Below are 24,423 nucleotides of genomic sequence, written 5' to 3'. Positions count from 1 at the left end.
GCAATGCGCTGCATTGCCCACCAATTTGTCCAATGCGCTGCATTGGACAAAGACGCAATGGCCTCGGAGGCACAATCTTACACCGGGGTCAAAAAATATTGTGCACGAAAGTTCGGTGAAGCCAGATAAAATACTTTTACCTCCACTGCACATCAAGTTAGGCATAATGAAGCAATTTGTTAAAGCACTGAATAAGGATGGCAACTGCTTTAAGTACCTTTGCAGTAAATTTCCCGGGTTATCTGACGCAAAACTTAAGGAGGGTATCTTCACTGATCCCCAAATTAGAAAATTGGTTTTAGACGGTCAGTTTGAAACTACTATGATTGACGTTGAAAGGGAAGCCTGGATTTCTTTTAAAAGTGTAATGGAAAACTTTCTAGGAAATCATAAATCAGAGGATTATGAGAAATTTTTTCAAAATATGCTCGGAAAGCTTCGCAATTTAGGTGCGAAGATGAGCATCAAAATTCACTTTTTGCATGCCCATCTTGATTTTTTCCCCGAAAATCTTGCACAGATGAGCGAAGAACAAGGTGAGATATTTCATCAGGACATAAAGGAAATGGAGCAGAGGTACCAAGGAAGGTGGAATACATGGCATGATGGCCGACTACTGCTGGTGTTTAAAAAGAGAGAAACCAGGCAATGTACATAAAAGAAAAACGATTAAACGTTCTTTTCAAACAAAGAGACGAAGGTCTGATTAATGAAAGTTTCAGAACTTGGATTAATACTTGTTAGTATTTACGTATTTTTTGATATATGAAAATGTAATCCTATAAATTTGTAATTACTAAATACAATAAAGTTATATACTTTCGTAAAAAAAACAATACTTTTTTATTTCTTAAATTTTGATTTAAGAAATTTGTTTTATTAATTTATTTCTTAAATGGCACAACTATAAACTTCAAAAAGCACAGTTCGACTGAATATTTCCTCATTTGTTGTTCTACATGCACTGGAACCTCCAAACCCAATAAAGATACTGTCCAGCAAATGTCCAATTATACGCTATGGATAACAGAACCATTAGAGCACCAGACCCAACGCAATGAGTCAGGTCCAGCACCCCAGAATCCAGAAAGAAGTATTCATTATCACTGAACAAAAGACAACTAACCAGAGCACCAGACCCAACACCATGAATCAGGTCCAGAACTCCAGTTGCTAGCCAGAGGTAGAAACCAATAGTTGAGCGCAACGTTCTCCAGAATCACAGAACCGACACAAGGAATTCGTTGCTATTCAAACTCGTACCTATACCAAACAGGAACATAAACGTGTGTGGACAGAACTGATAAACCTATGGCAAACCCGCTGGAATAACTCCACAACTGGTGCAACTACTAAACCTTTCCTTACTGAGGTAACCTACATCAACAAACAACGTTCCACTTGGTTCTTCCCTAACGTCTATGCTTCCTTCCTATTAATTGGCCACGGGTCCTTCAAGAGACGCCTTCTAAAGTTCGGCCTAGTAGAGGGTGCCCTCTGTGCCTGCGGGGAACCTGAAGACTGGGACCCCGTGATGCATTCTAAGAACGCAACTACTCCTAGACCTCACACTATATCACTTCGGCCAGAAACCAAGTTATTGGAATCTAACGATGCCTTCCGTGCACTACCAGTTATGCCAACGAGGTCTTTCGTCGTCGCTGGCATCACCTGCAACTCTCTAACACTACTCTTGGATGACCTCCTCCACACAGCAACTGAAATCCAGCACGGGAAATTTCCAGTCATGAAACTGCAAATTACGGCCAGCCCTGCCGACGCCGCTCCATTGTGACGATCCCGGACTCTTTAATTTGAACTTTTATCTGTTCTCTTCTCCCCTACCCACAGTCCTTCTCCAACTGCACCTAGCACTCTTCCTGTTCCTTTTCGCCTGGGGGGGATGCCTACGCTCTGTCATCCCCCGCTGTCTTCCACTTTCCTGTCTGCTCTTTCTTTGGCCCCTCCCCACTCTCGCTCCTGCAGGAACGTGGACGGATGTTGGGAGGCTCCTTCCTGGTGATCGCGCCTCCCAGTAACGAAGAGGTCAGTCAAACAACATACTATTCACACAACCCACACTGCCTGACTTTGCAATGTTAACTGAGTACTTAACGCGGATTTGTGGGAAACCACGGGAACCGCATAACAATAACACTATGTCCACTATTGTCAACAGATGCATCCCACAGTTATGCAGGAAGTGCTGCCCGGGTCAAGTAAGTGTATCTCGCAATGTATACACAAGTATTAGTTGTCAGCGATAAATCACGCACAGACAGCGAAGGATCGTTCTTGCGTCAGCATGTGAATCACACAAGCTATAGCAGAGTGCAGCCTGTGTCGCACGATATCTCAACCCTGATATTTGGGGGATAAGCAGTGGTTTTGTTATTTCTAGTGCTCAGCGCTTGTGAACTAGAGCTTGTGTCTAGGATGATACCATGTGCTGGGAGATTATGACACTTCAGCAGCTGTACAAAATTTTTTCACTCCTTGATTACTGTAGGGTCATTTTTCACTTTCTAAAAACTGCATCAGCAAAGACTGTCAATATGAAACAAGAAAGAGCAGTTTTGTTTTCAACAAATTGGCTCCGTAGTGTTTTGTAAGAAATCTGGAGGTTGCGCAACAGCTGAACACATAAATCTGCATAGGGTGTAGGAGTACATGATGTGACCAACTCTGATCTTCCACTTCGTTGCAGGTACGGTAGAGGGTTATCCGCGAGACCAAATTCATGTACCTCAGTGGAGCTATCGTATCTAAGTAGGACTACCGAAATACAAAGGCTTGGAGAGAACCAGGTGGTCATGCCCTTAAACACAGTCAATGGAAGGTAGAAATTTCTTCGTGATGTTATTATGTCAGCACCATTCCATCTGTTCTGCCAGATCTTGAGCATTTCAACCCAGATCCTGCTTCTCTCCACCTTGATTTCAGTATTTCAGACATGGTGTTTTTCTTTACTGAGTGGGTAATGCTGTGAGAATTTCACCTTATAACCCTCAGGTTTTTATAATGAAATTTTTTTCTTTAATTAATGCCCTCGTGGGTAGCACATTTGATACAATCACCGTCCTCCCCACACCAGATGGACAAAGCCTGTAGTTTGAATCCTGTCAATGACGCGAGGAATTTTTATAGGTCTTTTCCACAACGTGGATGAGTTTTTCAACCTCAGTTGGGTACCATGGTTTTCCTCCCGGAAACTCGCGTTTTTCGTCCAGCAAAAAGCAAATCAATCACAGAACACACGCAATTCGAGGAGATATTACATACAGTGCAATATGGCCTAAGTTGCTGATGTGCCGAAAAGCCTACAACCAACTTTCAATTAATGCGCTTTGACGTGACATATTTAGTGAAAAAAAAAAAAAAAAAAAAAAAATCATAAATGACAAAATTATTACGTCATTTATGATCTGCTTGATCGGAAACAGTAGAATGGGTGTGTGATTTATGTTTGGCTGCTATTGCATCAATCTCTGTTATAAAATTATGTAATTTTGTCAGTAGTTGTTAGACTACATGACTCAGCGCTTTCAGTTAACTCCTAGAAAGATGTGTCATTAACTATAATTTAGATGGGAAGGATGTTCTAGTCAATCAATTGTAGCAATAATTGGTGCAATAATTCTACAATATCAAGAATTCTGAAACACAAACGTCAGACTGTCAATGTGAAGATAAAATACATTGAAATAGAATAGAAATAGGTGCATGTATACTTGCGTGTACACCAATGCCAGGAGTTTAGTAAATAAATTTGATGAATTTGAGGTATTGCTCAAAACATCAAAAGGCAGATATTGTTGGGATATCAGAGACGTGCTGCACACAGATATGAGGAATGCAGAACTGGAATTTGGGGAGTACAACGTCTACAGAAAGGATAGACAGGATAGGAAGGGAGGAGGGGTTATGCTATTAGTTAAGAAATACATAAAATCCAAGGAAGTGAAGCCAGTCGACATCGCTGGACAGTGCAGTGTCGAGTCAGTTTGGTGTGACATAAGCATTGGGAGATCAAAATTGAGAGTAGGAGTGTGCTATAGGCCTAATGACTCTGATGAGTATAATAAGAAACTGTACAGGGAAATAAAGTGGGCCAGTAAATCAGAGAGTCTTATAATGGGGGATTTCAATTTCCCAGATATTGACTGGAATTTGGGGGCTGGTCACTCACACACTAGCAAGGCTTTTGTGGATTTACTGGATGATTATAATTTCCATATGATGAGCAAAAAAGAAATGTCCTCAGTTCGCGCATGAAGTGGTTGGTTGCTTTTTTGATGAGCTAGTTTTCTGTTATCAGTTTACTAAATATATAAATCATGAAATATTATTACTCTGTTCGCTTATTAAATTAATCACAGCAGAAATGTGAAATGCGTGTTATTTTTTCTTGTTATTAAAATCCAGGAGGAAATAATTAAAGCACATTACAAAAATTTTGACTGTACACTACGTTGTGAGGTAGTATACACTGTTTGTTTACTGTGTTGCTGTTTCTTTATTTTATTAAGTCACAGAAGATCTCTGAACTGCGTGTTGTATATCAATTTTTATTAAAAATCCAGGACGAAATTAGTAAAGTATTAGAAAAAGATTGCTTACGCCAATGGTTTATCTGTATTGGTTCGTGGTAATAAGGTTTAAGCTGGAGGAGTGAGCATATGCTATTCTTAGTAACTTATCTAATTGGACTAAGGACAACAAGTTGAGAGTCACAACCATCAAAACAGAATGGTATTTCACAGCAAACTTTATCCAGATCAAGTTTGCCTCCGGTCATCAAACTTAAACCACTGCCTCTCGTTACTACGCAACTCCTAGGTATCATCTTAGATCATAAATTAACGTTTTTAACTTACATACGGAATTTTTAAAGGGCAGCTAAGATTTTACTTTAATGCTTTTTCGAATTTCTAGGAAAGACTGGGGCCTCCGAAATAGCATTCTAAGACCTCTTTATAATCCGTTTTTATTCCAAATGCAACATTCGAAAAGGATATCCATTACACTTTTAAATATAACTCCCGACTTTTCTGTGTATCCGAAAGTTGAAAAAGCTAAAGGTCACATGGAACTATAACAAATGAACTGTTTGTAAATTTATAACGGCGCCTTTCACATGCGAGTGAGTTTACAAATACAAAATCAGATCAGCTGTGGTTCTATTCTTCATTGTTAACATGGCTTAACTGACCACGGTTCCTTAAATGGTGGACTTCTACAATTTAAATTTGCCACCGGTTTCTTGTTTATGTGGTACTTCAGAAGATTGGCGTCATGTGCTTTATCAGTGTCAGATTTATCAGGACTTAAACGTGTTCAAGTATGTTTCACAGCTTCTCACTTGGCACTGAACATTTGCTAAACAAGTCTTTCATGGGCGTAGTGAACTCCTTGCTGCTGCTGCTGCTGCCGAAATCTTCGAGTTGTGTTATCCCTTTTCAACTTTCTGGCATCGTTTTAGGTGTAATATAGTGGCACTGAGTCTTTCTCAATGCGGGAATTTTTATTTATTTATTATTATTATTTTTTTTAGAAAGCGAGTCTCAAGATCTGTTTTAGAGGTGGGATTTGCTTGCACCTCGAATGTTTTTTCTCTTTTTTTTTTGAAGTTTAATTCGGCTGGCAAGATATTTTATTTATTTTATTTTTTTCTGCTCTTTGTATTGCGGGATTTTCTTGATTTCTTGTTTGCTTTTGCGCTCACTGGGAGACTGCGTGTAGATCTTATCTTCTTTACCAAGGATGGTATGGGCCGTGTTGTGGCCGCTTGCTCGTGGCATAGAGAGGTACTGGGAAGCAGCCTTCCTAGCGATCGTTGCTGCTTAGTTGCAGAGTAGCCAGAAACAACAATGCAACAGAACAGCACAAACACAGCACTATACTCATTTCTGGCATTTTATAGTTCTGTATTTATCACATTATGCTATGGCAAAGCGTTTGGTAAAGCTATGACAAGTCAGTAGTGCCTAAACTAACGTTTAGTGCCATACTACGTATGGCAATCACAGCAGAAACGTGAAATGCTTATCTTTCAATTGTTACTAAAATTCAGAAGAAAATAAGTAAAGTAAATTACAAAAATGTTGAATGTATACTACGATCTGAGCACGTGTTGCTATTTTTTAAATTTTATTTTATAAAAGATCCGTGGAGTTATTGTTGAATTTCAGTTTTAATTTAAAATAAGGAAATAGTAAAGTATTAGAAAATGACGAGTGAATATTACGTTGTGAGGCACGTGCAGTGAAGTGAAAACAATTACTTTTATATATGATTAGTTAATCAATTAGTAATTAATCGGTAACAAGACAATTAGTTATTTATCTTTCTTCTAAGATTAAAATAACAGTTTAACGGTTAGCACGTTCGAAGAATACAGAATATTATGCAGCTGTTAATGCCATATGAAAGGAGTGTAAATAACGGGAGCGAATATTTTAATACGTAAGAAATATATTCATTGGGGATTAAGATTGGGCGAATCAGCATGCAAATATGTTTATGGTAAGGAAACGTTCATGTTTTGGGTGAAAATTATTTTAAAATATATTCCATGTAATTAATTGGAAATATTGGACATAAAAAATAAAAATATATATATATCGGGTGGTTATAAAATAAGTTTCCCGCGTTCTTTGAGTGGTTTGTTGTTTGTTATTTGGTTTTTAGGAGCATTAACAACTAAGGCCATATTGCTCCGAGATATGCAGTGGTCATTCCCTGACCTTTCCCCATCCTCCGTATTTGGTGGTGACGGGTTCGAACCCCGGTCTCAAGAAGCGTGTGCTATGCACTGCTGCTCCTTCCCACCTGGCTACGGAGGCGCCTTCTTTGAGTGGACCGGGGTTCAAGCCAGTGACTACTAAATACGATAAATATTTGTATTGACGATTTATTGTAAAACTCTACTGACTTGACTCAACCCCTTGCGTTTGCTGATGATTTGGTTTTGGTGGTGCATGGTGACACAAGAGCTAATCTAGAGGAGCGAGCAAATTGCGCACTAACTAAGCTCCAGGATTGGGCAGCCATTCACCGACTAAAGATCTCGGGAGAGAAAACCAAATCTATATGGCTCAAGGGAACGCTCCGACTACGAAGACCACCGGTTATCAAAATTGACAACACCTCCATAAGATTATACCCAGAAATCAAGTATTTAGGAATCGTCTTAGATATGAAGCTAAATTTCCATCCTCACTTGAAATATATGTCACATAAAATAAAAAAAAAATACTCGGGCATGATCATCCGGATAAGCCGTCCAGACTGGGGCCTTAAGCGCCGGGCTCTGGCCCTCATCTATAATGTCATATTTGTCCCAATAGCTTGCTATGGTGCCTCAGTATGGTGTACTAGGGCCTCCCTCGACCGAAATCGCCGTAAACTAGACTCCATACAGCGTTCTATGCTCCTTGCCGTAACAAGGGCGTGCCGTACAGTAAGCACCCCAGCTCTACAGGTTCCTAGAGGTAATAAGAAGAGGATTGTATCAACGATTGAAGAAGAGCATTCCCACCGAAACAGCAGGCATCACTCTTAACCTTGATAACAACCCCAAACAGGAAAGGAAGAGAATCTCTGAAATTATGTACAGGACCTGGCAAGAGACATGGGACACCACCAAAAAAGGATTGATAACCAAAAAATTCATTCCCTCTGTGAACCTCATCAGGCCAAACCCTCCTCCCTGGTACTCACCAGGCCTCCATACTACACTTCTATTGATAGGCCACGGACCCTTTAAAGCGAAGCTAACATTCCTAGGCATAGAAGATGATCCACTGTGTCACTGCGGGGCTGAAGAAACGTGGGATCACGTAATGTATGATTGCCATGAATATGACGAGTTCCGGCTAAGGTTTGCCACTAAAATGCAAGAAAATCCCCGGCATTGTGAGTACCTGATTATGATGGACGAGCAGCGCTATGCCGCCTTTACAGAGTTTGCGCAGTCTGTCTTCACTGCTAGACGGGTTCGACACATAAACACCACTCATTGAAGATCAAAGTAAGAAACTTCCTAGATATGACAGTCCTCTCAGGGAAAAAAAAAAAAAAAAACCCTCCCTCCCTCCTTCCTTCCTTCGTCCCAGTAGTGACAGAACCAACCAGCACAGCTCAGCTGCGCTGCCATTAGGCCTCCGGAACTACGCTCCCTTGCGTGGTCCTTTGCCTCCACTCCCCGGCGGGAGGGGGAGTTCATCCCTTGTGTCCTCCCCCTTCGCCACCCCTCTTTTTCACTCTGGTGGGGCATGGGCCTGCTCCACTGACTTGGGGTCATCTTCCCTATGGACCCCATATCTCTATCTTTTCCCCCCAGTCTTCAGTCTCCCTCCCCTTCTCTAACTTACAACTAGCGTCCGAATCAATTCCAAATTGCTTGAGTCCTACACCCAAAAACTTAACATCAAATCGGCCAACTAGTACTCCTTTTATTTTGGCTGACCCCTATCTATAGCGTTTTTTTTTTTTAGGTCCTTGCCACTGAAATCTCAGGAAATTAGGTGGCAGGACTTGCCAGAGTAAATAACTATAATAGTGGTGTACCTGGTCTGCCTCCACGGGGCGGAGTGGGGCAACGTTGGGTCCCATTAGGGGGCCCAGCGGCTAAATGACCAGATGAACAACGGTACTAGACACTACACAAATACAAAATCCATATACTTTAAACCTCTGGCATTGACAGTGTTCTGTTTCACACCCACATGTATAGCACGCAGAGATGGGGGAAACCCTTGGTGCCGTTTGACACTAAACACACTCTACTCTGACTTAGGGGATGCCCTCACCTACATCCCCTTACTTTCATACCCCATCTTCTTCCGTACACCCTGTACTGCCGCACTACCTTATTTTTTATTTATTTATTTTATTTTTTAATATATTTTAATTTTTTATTATTATTATTTTATTTATTATATTATATTTTTATTTATTTATTTTTTTCATTATTATCTTTTATTATTATTATTTATTTATTTTTTTTTAATTGGTCTCCGTTCAGGAAGCTCAGGCGACCCTGACGGAGACCTGCCAGAGAATAAAGGGCAGCCTGGCTACCTCCTAGTGGTGTGTGCGGGCAACGTGGGGTCCCATCAGGGATCCTGCGTCCAAATGCCAGGACACACAACAGAACACAACACAAAACTACACATTCAACACACTACACTTTTTCTAGCATTTACAGTGTTCTGTATTCTTTCACAGTGTACAAATGGCGCAGATGTGGGAAACCACAGGTGGCGCCCGACCCTAACACTATGACTTGGTTGTCGCGCCGGAGTATAAACAGGAAATTTATTTATTTTATTTTATTTTATTCAGGAGACCCTAGTGTCTAAACGGTTGACTGGGGCCTGAAGCACAAAGCTCTGACCCTCATATACAAAGCAGTATATGCCCCGATTGTTTGCTATGGTGCCTCCACCTGGTATAGACAAGCTACACTAACAAAACACAAACAGAAGCTGGATACAATTCAAAGGTTCATGCTGCTATCAATTAGTAGGGCGTGCCGCACTGTTAGCACCCCTGCCTTGCAAGTTCTAACAGGTTGTCAGCCACTCTACCTAGAAGTAGTCAGGCGAGGCCTATATTACCACCTTAGGAAAGGAACACCAGCTGAAATAGTAAATCTCCAGCTGGATCTTGCAAATGACCCCAAGATAGAGAAGAGAAGAATCACCCAACACCTACAAGCGATATGGCAACAGAGCTGGGAAACCACGCAGAAAGGAGACATCACGAAGCGATTCCTCCCAACTATAAACCATACTCACCCAGAGCCCCCTCCTTGGTTCTCACCTGGTCTGCACATGACGTTTATTATCACTGGACACGGCCCCTTCCGTCAGAAACTCACAGCTATGGGGATTGAAAGAGACCCGCGGTGCCATTGTGGGGAAGAAGAGTCCTGGGGGCATCTCATGTATGAGTGCCCTGCCTAAGACAACAGTAGAATCAAGTTTGCTACCGCAATTCAAGGGAATCCACGTAACCAAGAGTCCTCGCTGCTGCTCGATGAAAACACATACAGGGCACTAACTCTTTATGCGCAGGAAATCTTCGCACTGAGGCTAGCCAAGATTGCTGAAATGAGAACATTGGATCATGCTGCCCAAGGCCTAAATCAGACTGGCGTGGGTTAGCTCCTTCTCCGCTAGAGGACACTGCCTTGACAACTTGATAATCCTTTAAGGGTAGGAACACTGCTCGTACCATTCTGGTGCGGGACTGCTGGCACTCATCGAGTGCGGGATACTGCTGCAAACCCCTTATAGGGTAGAATCAGCCGGCACCGTTCTGGTGCAGGATTGGTGGCACTCTGGAGAACTTCTGAGTGCGGGATACAGAGTCCACTGGCCTCTGGTGATCATGCAGGGGCACCTGTCCCCTGCTACTTTAACTCCCACTCCCAGACCCCTATTTTCACCTCACAAAGAGCGGACTGCTCCTTAACTTCAGTCCGTCCTCCTTTCCCTCTTTCTGTTCCTTCTAACTCTTACTCCTGCTCTGTTTTCTCACCACCCCCACTTTTCTTTCTTTTTTTTTTTATATATATATTTTTTTATTTATTATTATTTTTATTCACTTGACCTTTGTCAGGAAGCTTAGGCAACCCTGGCAAAGGCCAGCCAGAGTATAATGGGCAGCCTGGCTCACCTCCCAGTGGTGGTGGTGGGCAACGTGGGGTCCCACTAGGGGCTCTGCGGCCAAGCAGCCAGAGACACAACAACAAAACATAACACTACTCTGACAGAAACCAGACATTACACTTTTTCTGGCTTTTACAGAGATTCTGTACTTCTTCACAAAGTACCATGGTGCAGGTGTGGGAAACCACAGGTGGCGCCTTTCACAAAACACTGTGCCACTATGTCTAAACGGTTAGAGTAAGCGCTGTGAAAAATCGGTGGGTGTGTCATTTAGAGTATGGGGAAGCGATTTGTAGAAGAAAAAAAAAAAAAAAGGAAAAGTTCAAATTTCCGCCACCAGTGGAGAAATTGGCACTGTAAACATGATATGGAATACTTAACTTAGGATTAGATTTTAATATCGGCACTTAAAAATCTACAGATAGTGTTCATGTGCTTTCCTTCACTTCCGATGATATTCTGAAAACGGAGGACTGTGTGAAAAAGTTTCGCATAGCATCTCATTGGGGATGTTGGCTATATGCTGTTTAATGCTTTCTTTCAAATTGAAAAGCGTCTGTGTGCTGCCACGGTAAATTCTGTCTTTCAGGTATCCCCATAGTCAGAAATTACAGGAATTGAGATCTGTGATCGGGTTGGCCAGAACTGCGTCAAGTCTCTAGAAATAATGCGATCATTTCCGAACGTTGAACGGAACAGTTCCTTCACTTGTCGAAGAACGTGGGGAGTGGCACCATCTTGCAACACTACAGTCTCCAAGCATTGCCTTTCTTGCAGAGCGGCATTAATGTGGTCTCTTAGAAGAGGGCAGTACCGTAAACGTTACGCGGCCATGAGGTGTAGACTCTTCAAAGAAAAATGTTTCGATTATAAACTCTGCTGTGAATCCACACCATACTATAACGCAGCGTTTCTCAAACTGCGTTCCGGGAGATGTGAGCCAGTGTTCCGCGAAAAATCGTAATTAATAATTTAAAAAAATAAATAAATTTTGCATATTTGTAGCGTACACCACTTAGCATTAGTAGAGGGATACGATGAAAGAAAGCAAACTTATGCAGCATCAGCCAAAAAAAAAAAAACCTCCCATTTCAATCCTCCATTTGTTCCAAATATCCAGCTCAGCCTTAATTTATTCAGGCTATCAACTTCCACAACAAAAGATGGAAGTCTGTTCCACCAATCAACTACTTTCTGGCTAAAGTTAAATTTCCGCACATGTATTCTACAGCTGTCTTTCCTCAATTTGAGGCGCCTCCGTAGCCAGGTGGGAAGGAGCAGCAGTGCGTAGCACACGCTTCTTGTTTAGACCGGGGTTCGAGCCCGTCACCACCAAATACGGAGGATGCGGAAAGGTCAGGGAATGACCACCTCCCGGAGCAATATGGCCTTAGTTGCTAATGCTCCTAAAAACCAAAAATAACAACAATAACAATCCTCAATTTGAAACTGTGCCCCCTCAGATTCTTAATCTGAGCAAGGGAAAGAATCCCATCAGCATTCAGCTTGCTCAACCCATTCAAGGCTTTATACACCTCAATCAGATTACCTCGCAGGTGCCTACTCTCCAGCCGCTGCAATTTGCAGAACTTAAGCCTTTCTTGGTAAGAGCACCCCTTTGTTCCCCTCACCAGTCTTGTTGCCCTTCTTTGCGCTCGTTCTAGAAACTCTACATCCTTCCTAAAATAGGCCTCCAGACCTGTACACAGTACTCTAGGTGTGGCCTGACCATTGCCTTGTATAATGGGATAATCACCTCCCTGTCCCTGTTAGCAAAATTCCTACATATCATTGACAAGACTCCATGACCTGTCCTAGCGCAGCACGTCTGCACTGCTCAACGAACTTCATATTTCACTGCACAAATACCCCCAGGTATTTTTCACTTTCCACTTCCCTGAGCGTAGTACAATACAGTTGGTACGTTTCTCTTCGGTTATTGCTACCTATATGCAGTACTTTGCATTTGCCAATGTTAAACTTCAGTTGCCACTTCTTAGCCCATTTGCCCAACTTATCTAGATCCAGTTGAAGTAGCATACTGTCTTTACTGTCGTTAACAACCCTGCCAACCTTTGTATCATCTGAAAACTTGGACATTAAACCTGATATACCTTCATCAATATCATTGATAAATATACAAACCACCGAACCATGGGTAACTCCACTAATAACATTTGTCCAGGAAAAGCAGTGCCCATTGATTACCACTCTCTGTCATCTCCCACTCAACCATCCATTTATCCATTGTAGCAACTTACCCTTAATGCCATACCTCTCCAATTTGTACAGCAGTCTTCCATGTGCAACAGTTTCAAAAGCTTTCCTTAAATCCAAGTATATGATATCAAAATTATTTTTGGCATTCAGTTCCTTTGTGACCACATCATAGTATCATATGAAATTGGTCAGTCAAGACCTCCCTTTAACAAACCCATGCTGTGTCTTAACTATTACTGTAGTCTTGTCTAGATGATCCTGCAATGCTTCTTTAACCAGTGATTCCATTATTTTCCCCAGAACACAAGGTAAACTAACAGGTCTATAGTTACTTGTCACCATGGGCATCCACAGAAAATTTTCAGGGGGGGGGGGGCAAAGCTTAGAGACAAATAATTACATCAATAAATTTTTATTTCATTATTTAATTAATTAAACAAGTAGATTATAGAATACAGTATTGCATCAATACAAAAAACACATACATAATGTATATAAATTTAAAATATAAAGGAAACAAGAATTAATATATATAGATAGATAATAATTTCAATAATCACGTATTGTATAAGAATTGAATTCTTCGTATCGCTTGCAAACCTATTGATGACATTTTCAATAAATTTCTTCTTTACTGCTTTCTCTTCTAGTTTCTTCCTGGGCACACTAATCATACATAAACCTGATAAGCGAGTTTCTGAAACAGTGGACACATTAACCATGTTTTAACACGGCTCAAGGTTCTGAAGCTTCTTTCAATGGTACAGGTCGTAACAGGTAATGTCATACCAATAGTTATTGCCGAATTAATAGAAGGGAAATAGTCGCAATGTTCCAAAACTTCTGGTAAAGTTTGGGGAATATCAGTCGATGAACCAAAAACAGGAACACGTGTTTTGTTACCCCGCCGAGGGCCAACCCGTAATAAAATTAAGGCAGACAAAGCGTCCCATGGTCGAGGGTGTAAGGTTACATATCTCAATCACTTTTACGATTATAATTTGTGCAATTTTTTACCCGATCCCAGGGAAGGGCAAGTTCCGTTTGCCCCCCTCTGCGGGCGCCCATGCTTGTCACCTTTTGAATGGCCTTTGTGAATTGGTGATACATTTGCACACCTCCAGTCACTAGCGTAACTACCCTTTCTCGGGCCCGGAGGCAAAGAACATGTTCGGGACCTACTTAATTAATGAAAATTGCAAAAACAGGAGACAACCAAAGACGCCGGGCCCGGACGACATTGCCTTGCCTGCCTACATGGTAGCTACGCCACTGCCTCCAGTCCATGGGTACCTCCCCTGAGTCCCAGGAAGCTCTCATAATTATGGCTAATGGTTTGCTTACTTCCGTTCCGTTGCTGCCTCCTTTAATATAACTGGATAGATCCCGTCCACCTCAGGTGCCGTTTTTATGTTTAACTTCAAAAATTTCTCCTCCGCTTTGCTCTCGATTATTACAAAAATCACTTAGCTCCCTATTAGACTTTGATAAAGTTTCTGGCACTCCCCTCATTGAATAACTCCTCATGTGTGAATGTAGATGCAAAATACTCATTCAATTTATCATGATGATATCCAGCTCAGGGCCCATACTCACCAGATATGAGTCCCTGTGGTATAATATATATATATATATATATATATATATTTTTTTTTTATTTTGTGTTATTATTATTAATGTCTGATTAATTATTTTTAATTTATCGCTTGCTACGTTAATGCCATTGCCCTGTGGCAATTGGACTATTATACGTGCTTGACGTATATTTTTTATTTTGATTGCTTAGATTACTTAAATTTTTCTGGTGTCTATTTTCTATAGGGTATTAAGGTGTATAATGAACAGGAGATTTAGTTAGCGTTTTTATTCTAACCTATTCCTGGGGGTCTGTAATGGTATTAAATTATATAATATATAATGAATTTAGTTTTAATAAATTATTTTAACATTAATTAATCATCATACAATACTAACTAACTAACATTCCCTCACCTGGTCATCTATCCGCTACTTCATTATGAGACATTCCTTTAAAACTGGCTATCGATCCGCTCAAAGCCCCCGATGAAGTAGCGGATAGATGACCAGGTGCGGGAATGTTAGTTAGTTAGTATTGTATGATGATTAATTAATGTTAAAATAATTTATTAAAACTAAATTCATTATATATTATATAATTTAATACCATTACAGACCCCCAGGAATAGGTTAGAATAAAAACGCTAACTAAATCTCCTGTTCATTATACATCTTAATACCCTATAGAAAATAGACACCAGAAAAATTTAAGTAATCTAAGCAATCAAAATAAAAAAAAAAAAATATATATATATATATATATATATATATATATATATATATACACACACACACACACACACACATTTTAAATTAATTATTTTTCTTATTCATTACGAATAAACAATAGCAAAGGCATATAAATCACTAATAAATACAAAGAGGTTTACTTTTAATTTTTTTCTTCAATTGTGTCAGTGTCATGGCTAAATGGCACCTTATAACCAGCCGCCACTGTGTACAAGTTAATGTTCATATCGAAGTGTTTATTGTTCGGATATATTTTCCCTCTCATTTGAAGCTCCGCAATAAAACTTGGTGATCATGTTTTCTTATATATATATATATATATATATATATATATATATATATCATATATATATATATCATATATATATGTTAATATGTTTACATCAAAATATTTACATATTTTTACGTTAAATTACCTTATGCTTCCCCTCGCCCCAGTATTGTGTTAAGGCAGTATTTCTTGGGACGTTGACTTCACACAGGTGTGCCCCAAGTCTTGCTGGGTAAAATACGTGTCGTAGTGGCTTGTATGATTCTATCTTGGATGTAAATGATTAGAGTAGTGCATTTATGCACAAGACCCTGAAGCAAATTGTATTGACCTACTTACCTATAGGTAGGTAGTTCAATACATGCTGTTAAAAAACAATGTGTAAAAATGCTACGAATAATACGAAAAAAATTATTTTCAATGTGTCTCCTGCCACAAGATACGCAGTGTCCACTACTGCGCTTTATTTTTTCTGTCAGAATTTAACTGATGAAAAATTTTCACTGCTTAAGGGTTTTCATTAATGAAGTTTTACACTAAACATTTTTGGTTTAATCTTTACAACCCTTCCGGTTGATGTTTGCGAGGAGGCGTGACGTCACTGCATATGAATAGCCCGCATAAGTCTTAGGATGTTTATCCCCACCTTACCGTTGTTTTAAAACAGGGAACTCCTTTTCCGCTATTAAAACAGCAGTAAGGTGGGGGATAAACCTAACCATAGCGAGGGCTGGGAATATCGATTACTACTACTTCCAATGATCAACCGGAAGTGCACCAGCTTGTAAAGATTAAACGATTTTTGCATTAATCTTCCCTAACGTTTCTGGGAATCCATGAACTGTGAGACATATTTGCTATTTCAAATAAAGTTGGCATTTATAATTATATGCTTTATACGCTTGCTTTCTTGCATCATATGCCGTTACTAATACTAACACAATATTATAACCGTATTTGTATAAACACTACAACTATAATTATGGTATATATATATATATATATATATATATATTATAAAAAGTATTATATTATAACTATACTTACTTGAAAATCAAGCGCTAATATGCGAGGACTGCAGATATAATTAAATTCTCCACAGCACTGCTTTTTAAATACGCAGAGAGACATTTTAGCAGGCATAGCAAAATATAATGGCTAACGTTGTCTTCCTTACATTGCTTGCTTGCTTGCTTGCTTCGTTGTATAAAAGAAATGAAAAGCATTACGCAATAGACACACTTGATTGTAAAGGTGGGGAAGAACACATAAAAAGATCAAGTTTCACTATTTCTTAAAGCAACAAAATAAAAAAAAGTAAATATATCCGGACGTTATTTCAGACCAAACAAGCCAATATCGCTTTCATCTTTCTTCCATCGCGCATGCCCAGGAATAATTACATTCACACAAATTGCCTTAACAAGAGTGCACGTGCCATGTTGCACAAAAATCAGAAAAATCGGCTCTAATAGAACTATATTAGTGGTAAGGAGCTATTCACAAATTATATAACACGAGTTTTAAAAACTTTTGCGTCCCTTCCCACAACAAACTTCGTGAAACAGTTTTCATTCATGTAACTAAATCCCCCTCATCCCAGACTCTTCATAACTTACCTTTATTTCTTAATTTCATACAATGTGATAAATAAACAAAATAAAATGCATTTGTAACGGAAACTCTTATTTAAAAAGTTTCTAGGAGTTTTTGAAAAGGATTATACAGTTTGGGAACTAATTACGCTACTTCAAAGAAGTAAAATAATAAAACTGAATTCTCATAAATAACTTAATTTATGTGTTACAGGAATCATGATATTACACTCCAAGCGGTTTTTTTTTTTTTTTTTTTTTTATGAAACCCCCAAACATGAGAGGTATTAGAACCTAAAGCACACTGGTCCTAAAGTCCTTAAGTGCAAAACTTAAGGACCAACACTATTTCTAAAGGTTACAACCACAAAATCAAACTAAACAGCCTGTGGCGATTTGCATAACTATGGCCATTCAGTAGAAAGCTGGTACACATGCAAAAATTTGACTCGTGATAAGAGGGCTCACGTAAACAGATAAAAGCACCAGTTCAGCAGATGTGGGACCAATATTCCATGCTAGGTCGGATCTGCGATTTGTACAGAGTGAACAGTTGTTTGGAAGAAAAGTAACGCCGACAGCGAAAGAGAAAACCAAGTTTTTTTAGAAGCAGAGGAAGCAATATTTGTAATGTGCTTGTGCCAAGAGAGATTAGAAGTCAGGGTAATCATCAAAAGATATATATCATCTTTGCGAGATATAAGACAGGACTGAGTTTTAGAAGGATTGAAATCAATTAAGTTTCTTTGCCCCGCTGGAGAATTATCTGGAGATCGGCATTTAAGGAATTGGTAGGGGACATTCGAGAAGTTGAAGCTGATTGAGCAGGGCAAGGTTTCTCAAACTGGAAAGTGCAATGCAATGTGCTATCATCGGCAAAACTATGGATAAGATTTCTGGTCAATGGAAGAAGGTCATTAATATACAAGAGGGAAAACTGAATCTTAGCACATTGCGGGACACCAGCATTAGTGGAGAAGTTAGAAGACAGAGAGCCACCTACTATCACCCTCAGTGAGCAATCAGAGAGAAAACTGGATAACCAATTACAAAAAAACAGTTGGCAAACCATAAGGTGGAAGCTTGTATACAAGACCTTTATGTCAAACACGATCGAAAGCCTTTTAGATGTCAAGAGCAACTGCTTGTGTTTCACCGAACTTTTCCATTGAATTTGTCCATAAATGAGTAACATAAGCCAGAATATCACCAGTGGATCGACACTGACGGAATCCATACTGGCGATATTTAAGAGTTGGCGATACAATTAACCACCAACTCTTAAACTACTTAGAAGGATTCTAGGTAGTTTAATTAAGAGTTGGGAGTTAATTGATTTCTCCATTACTTTAGAAAGAGTAGAAATAAATGCAATGGGACGATAATTGGATGGGTGTGATTTGTCACCCTTTTTAGGAACTGGCTGGATATGAGCAAATTTCCATATCCAGCAGAAGGAAAAACACCTTTGGAATAAGAAAGTGAAAAAAGGCGGCAAAGAATAGGAACAAGTTCAGGAGCACAGGTTTTGAGAACAAGTGGAGAAATACCATGAAGACCTGGAGCTTTCTTAGCATCAAGAATCGTCAAAATCCTTCTGACATCCTTTTGACGGAAGACCACAGGAGGCATTGAATATAGCGTGCTGGGAATGGTGGGAGGTTCCACCTTTGAGATGAAAGGAATAATACTGTGAATAATTTGGGAAACTGAGATGAGCAGTGGTTGAATAAACCACTGCTCATCTCAGATTCTGTAAGAAAAAGTATATGGGGTTTAGCAGACTGCAAGTGGAAATGGACATCTTTGATATTAGAACTGAGACCACGTATATTTGTGAAATGGACTAGGAAGTGTTTGGGAGGCTTAGATCTTTTCACAGATAAGGTTACTCTATTAGTTTGACAATTCATGGTGTATTCAATAGTAAGAAAAGTGGGAGGGACATGCAGTATGAAGTAATGAAATTTTTGGATATGGCGTACACATGGTAAGAATATACCCAGATCCTTGACATAACGTGGCTTCGACAATGCTCCCGCACACACACTACTCGGACTCCCTCCAGTCACTATCTGGCAGATTAGAGGTAGCAAGATTTTATAGCTGATCTGGAAGCCTCCTAGAGAGTTACCAATAGGTTTGGTCCAGTGTACTAACTAGCGGCCGGCCTGCGAACACCGTTTTAGAGCTGTACCCTTGAAATGTAAGGAAGTTTGGATCTCGCCATGATGTCCATCATAACCTCAAAAGACATCAGTCATACTGCATGATCTAAGAGATGGGGAAGGTTTGACCGTAGCTTTTAAGCAAAGTGGTGGTATTGCACCGGTTGATGAGAGTCATCTACCAGTATTGCCTGGTAACACAGAGAGGCGGTATTCCTCCATGTGGTTTGGGCGCCCCACCTCAACCCCTGCTTATAATGGTTCACACCTGGGTGGTCACCTATAATGTGCTTGCGCATGGGGGTTATACCCATGATTACTACAGGCCCGCCATCGTGAAGGTGCAAGCAGAGGATTTGGTTGTCACAGACCGACCGGACTTCGCTGAAATTGGGTCCACTTGCCTCGAGTGTCACCCAAATATCAGTTCCATTAGCAATTTAGACTGTCAGGTAGCAAGTACAGCTTGTGTGGCATATCTGAGATAATTTCTGCGACAACCTCATGCGCCGGTATTTGCCAGTATTCAGTATTTACTCCAGTAGCATTCTGATAAAGGAGACCTTTAAGATAAGTGACTCCTAATACGTTGACATTCCGGCCCTCGTCTTTAATATTGATCCCATATTAAACTACTACTGTAATTTAGTGCAGCAACATGTTACACAGATATACTAAGATGCCAAACCTTCTGACATACATCTCTTAAGAAAACTCAGAGGTACCACGCGAAGAAATTGCTCTAATGGTATACACTGAGTGATCATTGAATTATGACCGCCTACCTAATACTTCGTAGGTCCTCTTTTTGCCCTCAGTACACCAACTATCTGACATTGATTCAACAAGATGTCGGAAGCGTTCGGGAGGTAAGACCAACCAAGCTGTGTATACTGCGGTTAGCAATGCAAGTATGGAGGTGATCGGTATATCCAGATGTATATCCTCAAACCATTCCTGCACAACAAGTGCCCGATGGCTCGGCGCACTCTCATTTTGGAAGACACCATCACCATTCGGGAACAAGTGTAACATAGTGGGGTTTACAGAGTCAGCAAGCAGTTGACGATAGCGGAGACCACTGATACGTTGTTCCACATGCACCAGGGGTACAAGTTGATTTCTTTGATTTCAAAATGCCCCACACCATACAACCGCCTCCACCGGCCTGCACTTTTGATACCACGCATGATGGATCAAGAGACTCATGTTGTTGGCGCCAAATCCGTACAAGATCATCCACGGTGTGGAGTAAATAAAATGACTAATCCGACCAGCACACTTTCTTCCAGTTTTCTAACGTCCAACCTGCATGCTCTTTGCACTAGGCGAGTCTTTTACGCCAATGAGCCTTGGTTAGGAGAGGATGCCGTACGGGTCGTCTGCTGGTATAGCCTATACATGCGAGCGGACGACGCATGGTCATGCCAGATATTGTTCCGGGTTGGCCCGTGTTGTATTAGGTAGTGAATTCAACAGTGCTGCGCCTGTACGAGTCGTCAGACCCGGCGCTCACCTCTGGCATCAACCTTTCGCTGACCTTTGCAGTTTTACCGTCGGGTCGTTGTTTGACCACTTGGACTCAGTCTTGGTACACTTAAACTACGGCGGCTGTTGAACACCCCCACCAGTTCAGCCGATTGGGAAATCAAGGCACCAGCTCGTCGAGCACCCACAATCTGTCCTTTATAAAAGTCCGATAAATGCTTCCTTTTACCCATCACGCTCGGAATTTTACTGCCTACTGAACCACTGACACCTTATCTATGCTAAGTAGGTCAACGGATAGCTTTCAGTTTTCATAGGGTGGTAATAATTCAGTGATCACTCAGTGTATATACAAACGAACGCTTCCATGTCCTTTAATTGTGACGAAAACGTTTTATTGCTGAAAGTTTCCATTAATGAAATTTTTCACTGTCGAATGAGTCAACAGCCAGACTAAGCTCATTACATCTGCAGAATAGTTTTTATCCCCTTCTATTATAGTTTGGGGGCTCGGAAGTCTTTTACGATAGCCTTGCTGATATATATTTTTATGAAAATGGCATTTAAGCCACATACAAAATTATACTTGCAGGAGAAGTGAAAAGAAGATAGTGAAGCTTATGGAGAAAATGATTTTCGATGACCAACACTAGACATTACAGCGGGATTCTCTCGCTTGCTAGAGAGGTAAAAAAACTTTAGTAATACTGTAGCATGGAAATAATACATCAGACTTTACAAAGGGTTCATATTCGCACTTAGGAGGCCTATATTTGAACCAATTTGATTAAAACTGTACATGAAATTACAGCGACAACAGTCCATATTTGAGATTCTCACTATATCTCTATAAGAGGAAGTAGTAAACCTTCCAGGCCGACCGGGCTAGCCGGGTGGGTAAAGTGCCTGCCTAGCAACCCAAAGGTCGCGGGTTCGAATCCCGCCTCGGGCTTGGATCAAAGTACTGCAAAAACCTTGGGAGGTGCATTATGGCCACAGAAGCCGATGCGCCAACAACTACCAATAAAAAAAAAAAAAAAAAAAGTAAACCTTCCCATGAATATGCCAGTGATGCCTCTGGCCTGCTCGTATGGAAACTTGCGTGAAAGCATGAGTTGGATATTGAGTTATCTTTAGATATTGTTGTACTGAATATAGCATATCAATGAAATTTGTCATTGTCATGTAATTATTCAAATACTTCTGTCACAGCATTTATGACAACACTACATAAGCCTAGGGCAAATAACCATAGGTTTAAATTAAATGGAATAAAAAATTCTAGATAGCTATTGATAATTATAATAAATGGGCCTGGTGTACTGGGGTCCATGGTTAAAAAGAATACAATGATATAAACCAGTAAAACGTATTTAATAGATAACACAATAAAATATTTTATTGTGTTATTTATTAAATACGTTTTACTGGTTTATATCATTGTATTCTTTTTAGCTTTTGATAAAGTTTACACCAAAAATGTCAAACTTTCTCCAAAGTTTAACCTTTTTTTATGAAACTTATTTATCACGCATCAAGTATTTATTTATCACATTTCAAGCATCGCATATCTTAAAACATGATATGTCATATTTGTAAAGCAGCACACCGCGACTTCTTTCACCATAAAGTGATAATTTACTGACATATGTTTTTCTTAATTGTAGGAGAAAAAAGATAGTCAACAGATTGCATCCTCGAGTAAACCGGAGACATTTCTAGGAAATGAGATGGCCGAACTAAAAAGGATAGTACCTTTAGACAGCAGTGATCGTATTTTAGAAGGAAACGTTAACATTCCTTTCTACGAACTCCATGCCATTTCCGAAACAAAATCAATTGAAAATGGAGATACTCGCAAAAAAGATTTGGTAGGAGAAATCCAAGAACGACTTCTAGACAGTCAAGAAATAAAGATGATGAAGTTAAGGATTATTAAAAACCTTGTTGTAGTCAGCTTTGGCTTTCTTTTGCTGTTCACAGCCTTCCAGTCACTATCCAACCTTCAGAGTAGTGTAAATAGTGATCAAGGTTTGGGAACTGCCTCTCTCAGTGTTATTTATGCCGCTCTTGTATTATCTTGCATGTTCGTTCCCACTTATATGATCAGGAGACTTGGGCTGAAATATACACTCATTGCCTCCATGCTTATGTACAGTACATATTTTGCAGCCAATTTTTATGCCAGTTGGTACACATTAATCCCTACATCCATAATTCTTGGTTTTGGAGGTGCGCCATTATGGACTTCTAAATGCGCTTATTTAACAGAAACTGCCACTGAATATGCATCACTTTCTAAAGCAGCAAGTGCGAACACTATTGGTACTTTCTTCGGGGTATTCTTTATGATCTTTCAATCAGGACAAATCTGGGGAAATCTCATTGCGTATAACGTTTTAAAACCCAACGGTGACGTTGATAATAAGACCGAAATTGTAGCTAATGAAGATGTTCTTTTACACTGTGGAGCTTCATTTTGTCCAAGCGAGTCTAGCACCGAAAATAATACGAATTTGGAGAGGCCATCTAACTCCAAAGTTTACATGTTGTGTGGAATTTATTTGGGTTCTGCTTTTCTAGCCGTTCTACTAATATTAATGATGTTAGATGCACGGCCAAAAAAGAAAACTGATAGTACCGAAAGTAAACCAACTCATAAGCTGCTAATTGAGACTCTACGTCATCTGCAGAATAGGTATCAACTTCTTTTGATTCCTCTTACAATCTTCAGTGGATTAGAACAGGCTTACATTATAGGAGATTACACTCAGGTAAAGTTTACTCTAATAAAAACTTGATTATATATATGTATTTTATTTATTTATTTATTTTTATTTTTTTGGAGAAGCTTTAAAACTTTAAAATATGCAAACAACTACGCTCCATTTTTGGCAAAAGTAACCGGCTTATTTCAAATAACCTTTTATTTAAAAGCAGCAATAAAAGTTTATTTGCACCACGCAAATGTCAAAGATCTGGGTATATTCTTACCATGTGTACGCCATATCCAAAAATTTCATTACCCACCCACTCACTTTTTCTTACTATTGAATATACCATGAATTGTCAAACTAATACAGCAAGCGCAAATAAAGGGACTGCACTCCCTTCATTTAGCCTTAATTTTTTTAATTGTTTTTATTGAAAAAATGAAGGAAGTGATATGAAACAGAGAACGTATAATCAGAAATGCAGTTTAAAGATTAAATACACGTACGATAAGGACACATGTCCAAATATTACTTGCAGTCTTGGCAGCGGGAAGCATTCTGTGATCTGTTATTGATCAGTAATATAATTACCTTCTCTTAATAAATTTTAATAAAATGTTTTTAAAAAGCTGCCTGTGCTGTGTTCAGTGACTAAACAAGTTTCTTAAAAGGTTTTATATAATTGGTCTCATTTGGAATATGCTATTAATGAGCTCTACGTGGAAAACAAGGTCCTTCTATTTAAACTGGCTACTACGGACAAGAATTCTCTTTCCGTTTCCACTGCTACCCTAGCTTCTTTATCTTACGCTAAAGTAACGCAGGTGCCCCTACTTCTCCTCCACCAATGACGATGTGTTGTACAATTTTATCTCGGCTGCCAAATCTGATAGTGCACCTCCCGAAGAGAATATTCTTATACTCAAGGCTGGTGAGAACTGCTGTCTTGCTACTAGTCAG

General features: G+C 39.8%; 1 protein-coding gene across 1 annotated transcript in view; it reads left to right on the top strand.

The window, feature by feature from the left end:
- The window catches only part of LOC150076528 (N-acetylglucosamine transporter UNC93A-like), an 83,270-nt gene that overhangs the window by 32,149 nt on the left and 26,698 nt on the right, over positions 1–24,423 (top strand). The window contains exon 2 of the mRNA XM_090387378.1: positions 22,417–23,523. Within this exon, the coding sequence (XP_090243504.1) occupies positions 22,480–23,523 (1,044 nt within the window). The 5' untranslated portion in view covers positions 22,417–22,479. The remainder of the gene's footprint in view (positions 1–22,416; positions 23,524–24,423) is intronic.

This window comes from Mastigoproctus giganteus, chromosome 13 (assembly GCF_048544385.1).
Source record: "Mastigoproctus giganteus isolate SK-2022 chromosome 13, ASM4854438v1, whole genome shotgun sequence".
NCBI lineage: Eukaryota > Metazoa > Arthropoda > Arachnida > Uropygi > Thelyphonidae > Mastigoproctus > Mastigoproctus giganteus.
The sequence above is the reverse complement of the archived record's forward strand: the minus strand, read 5'-3'. Positions and strand labels throughout refer to the sequence as shown.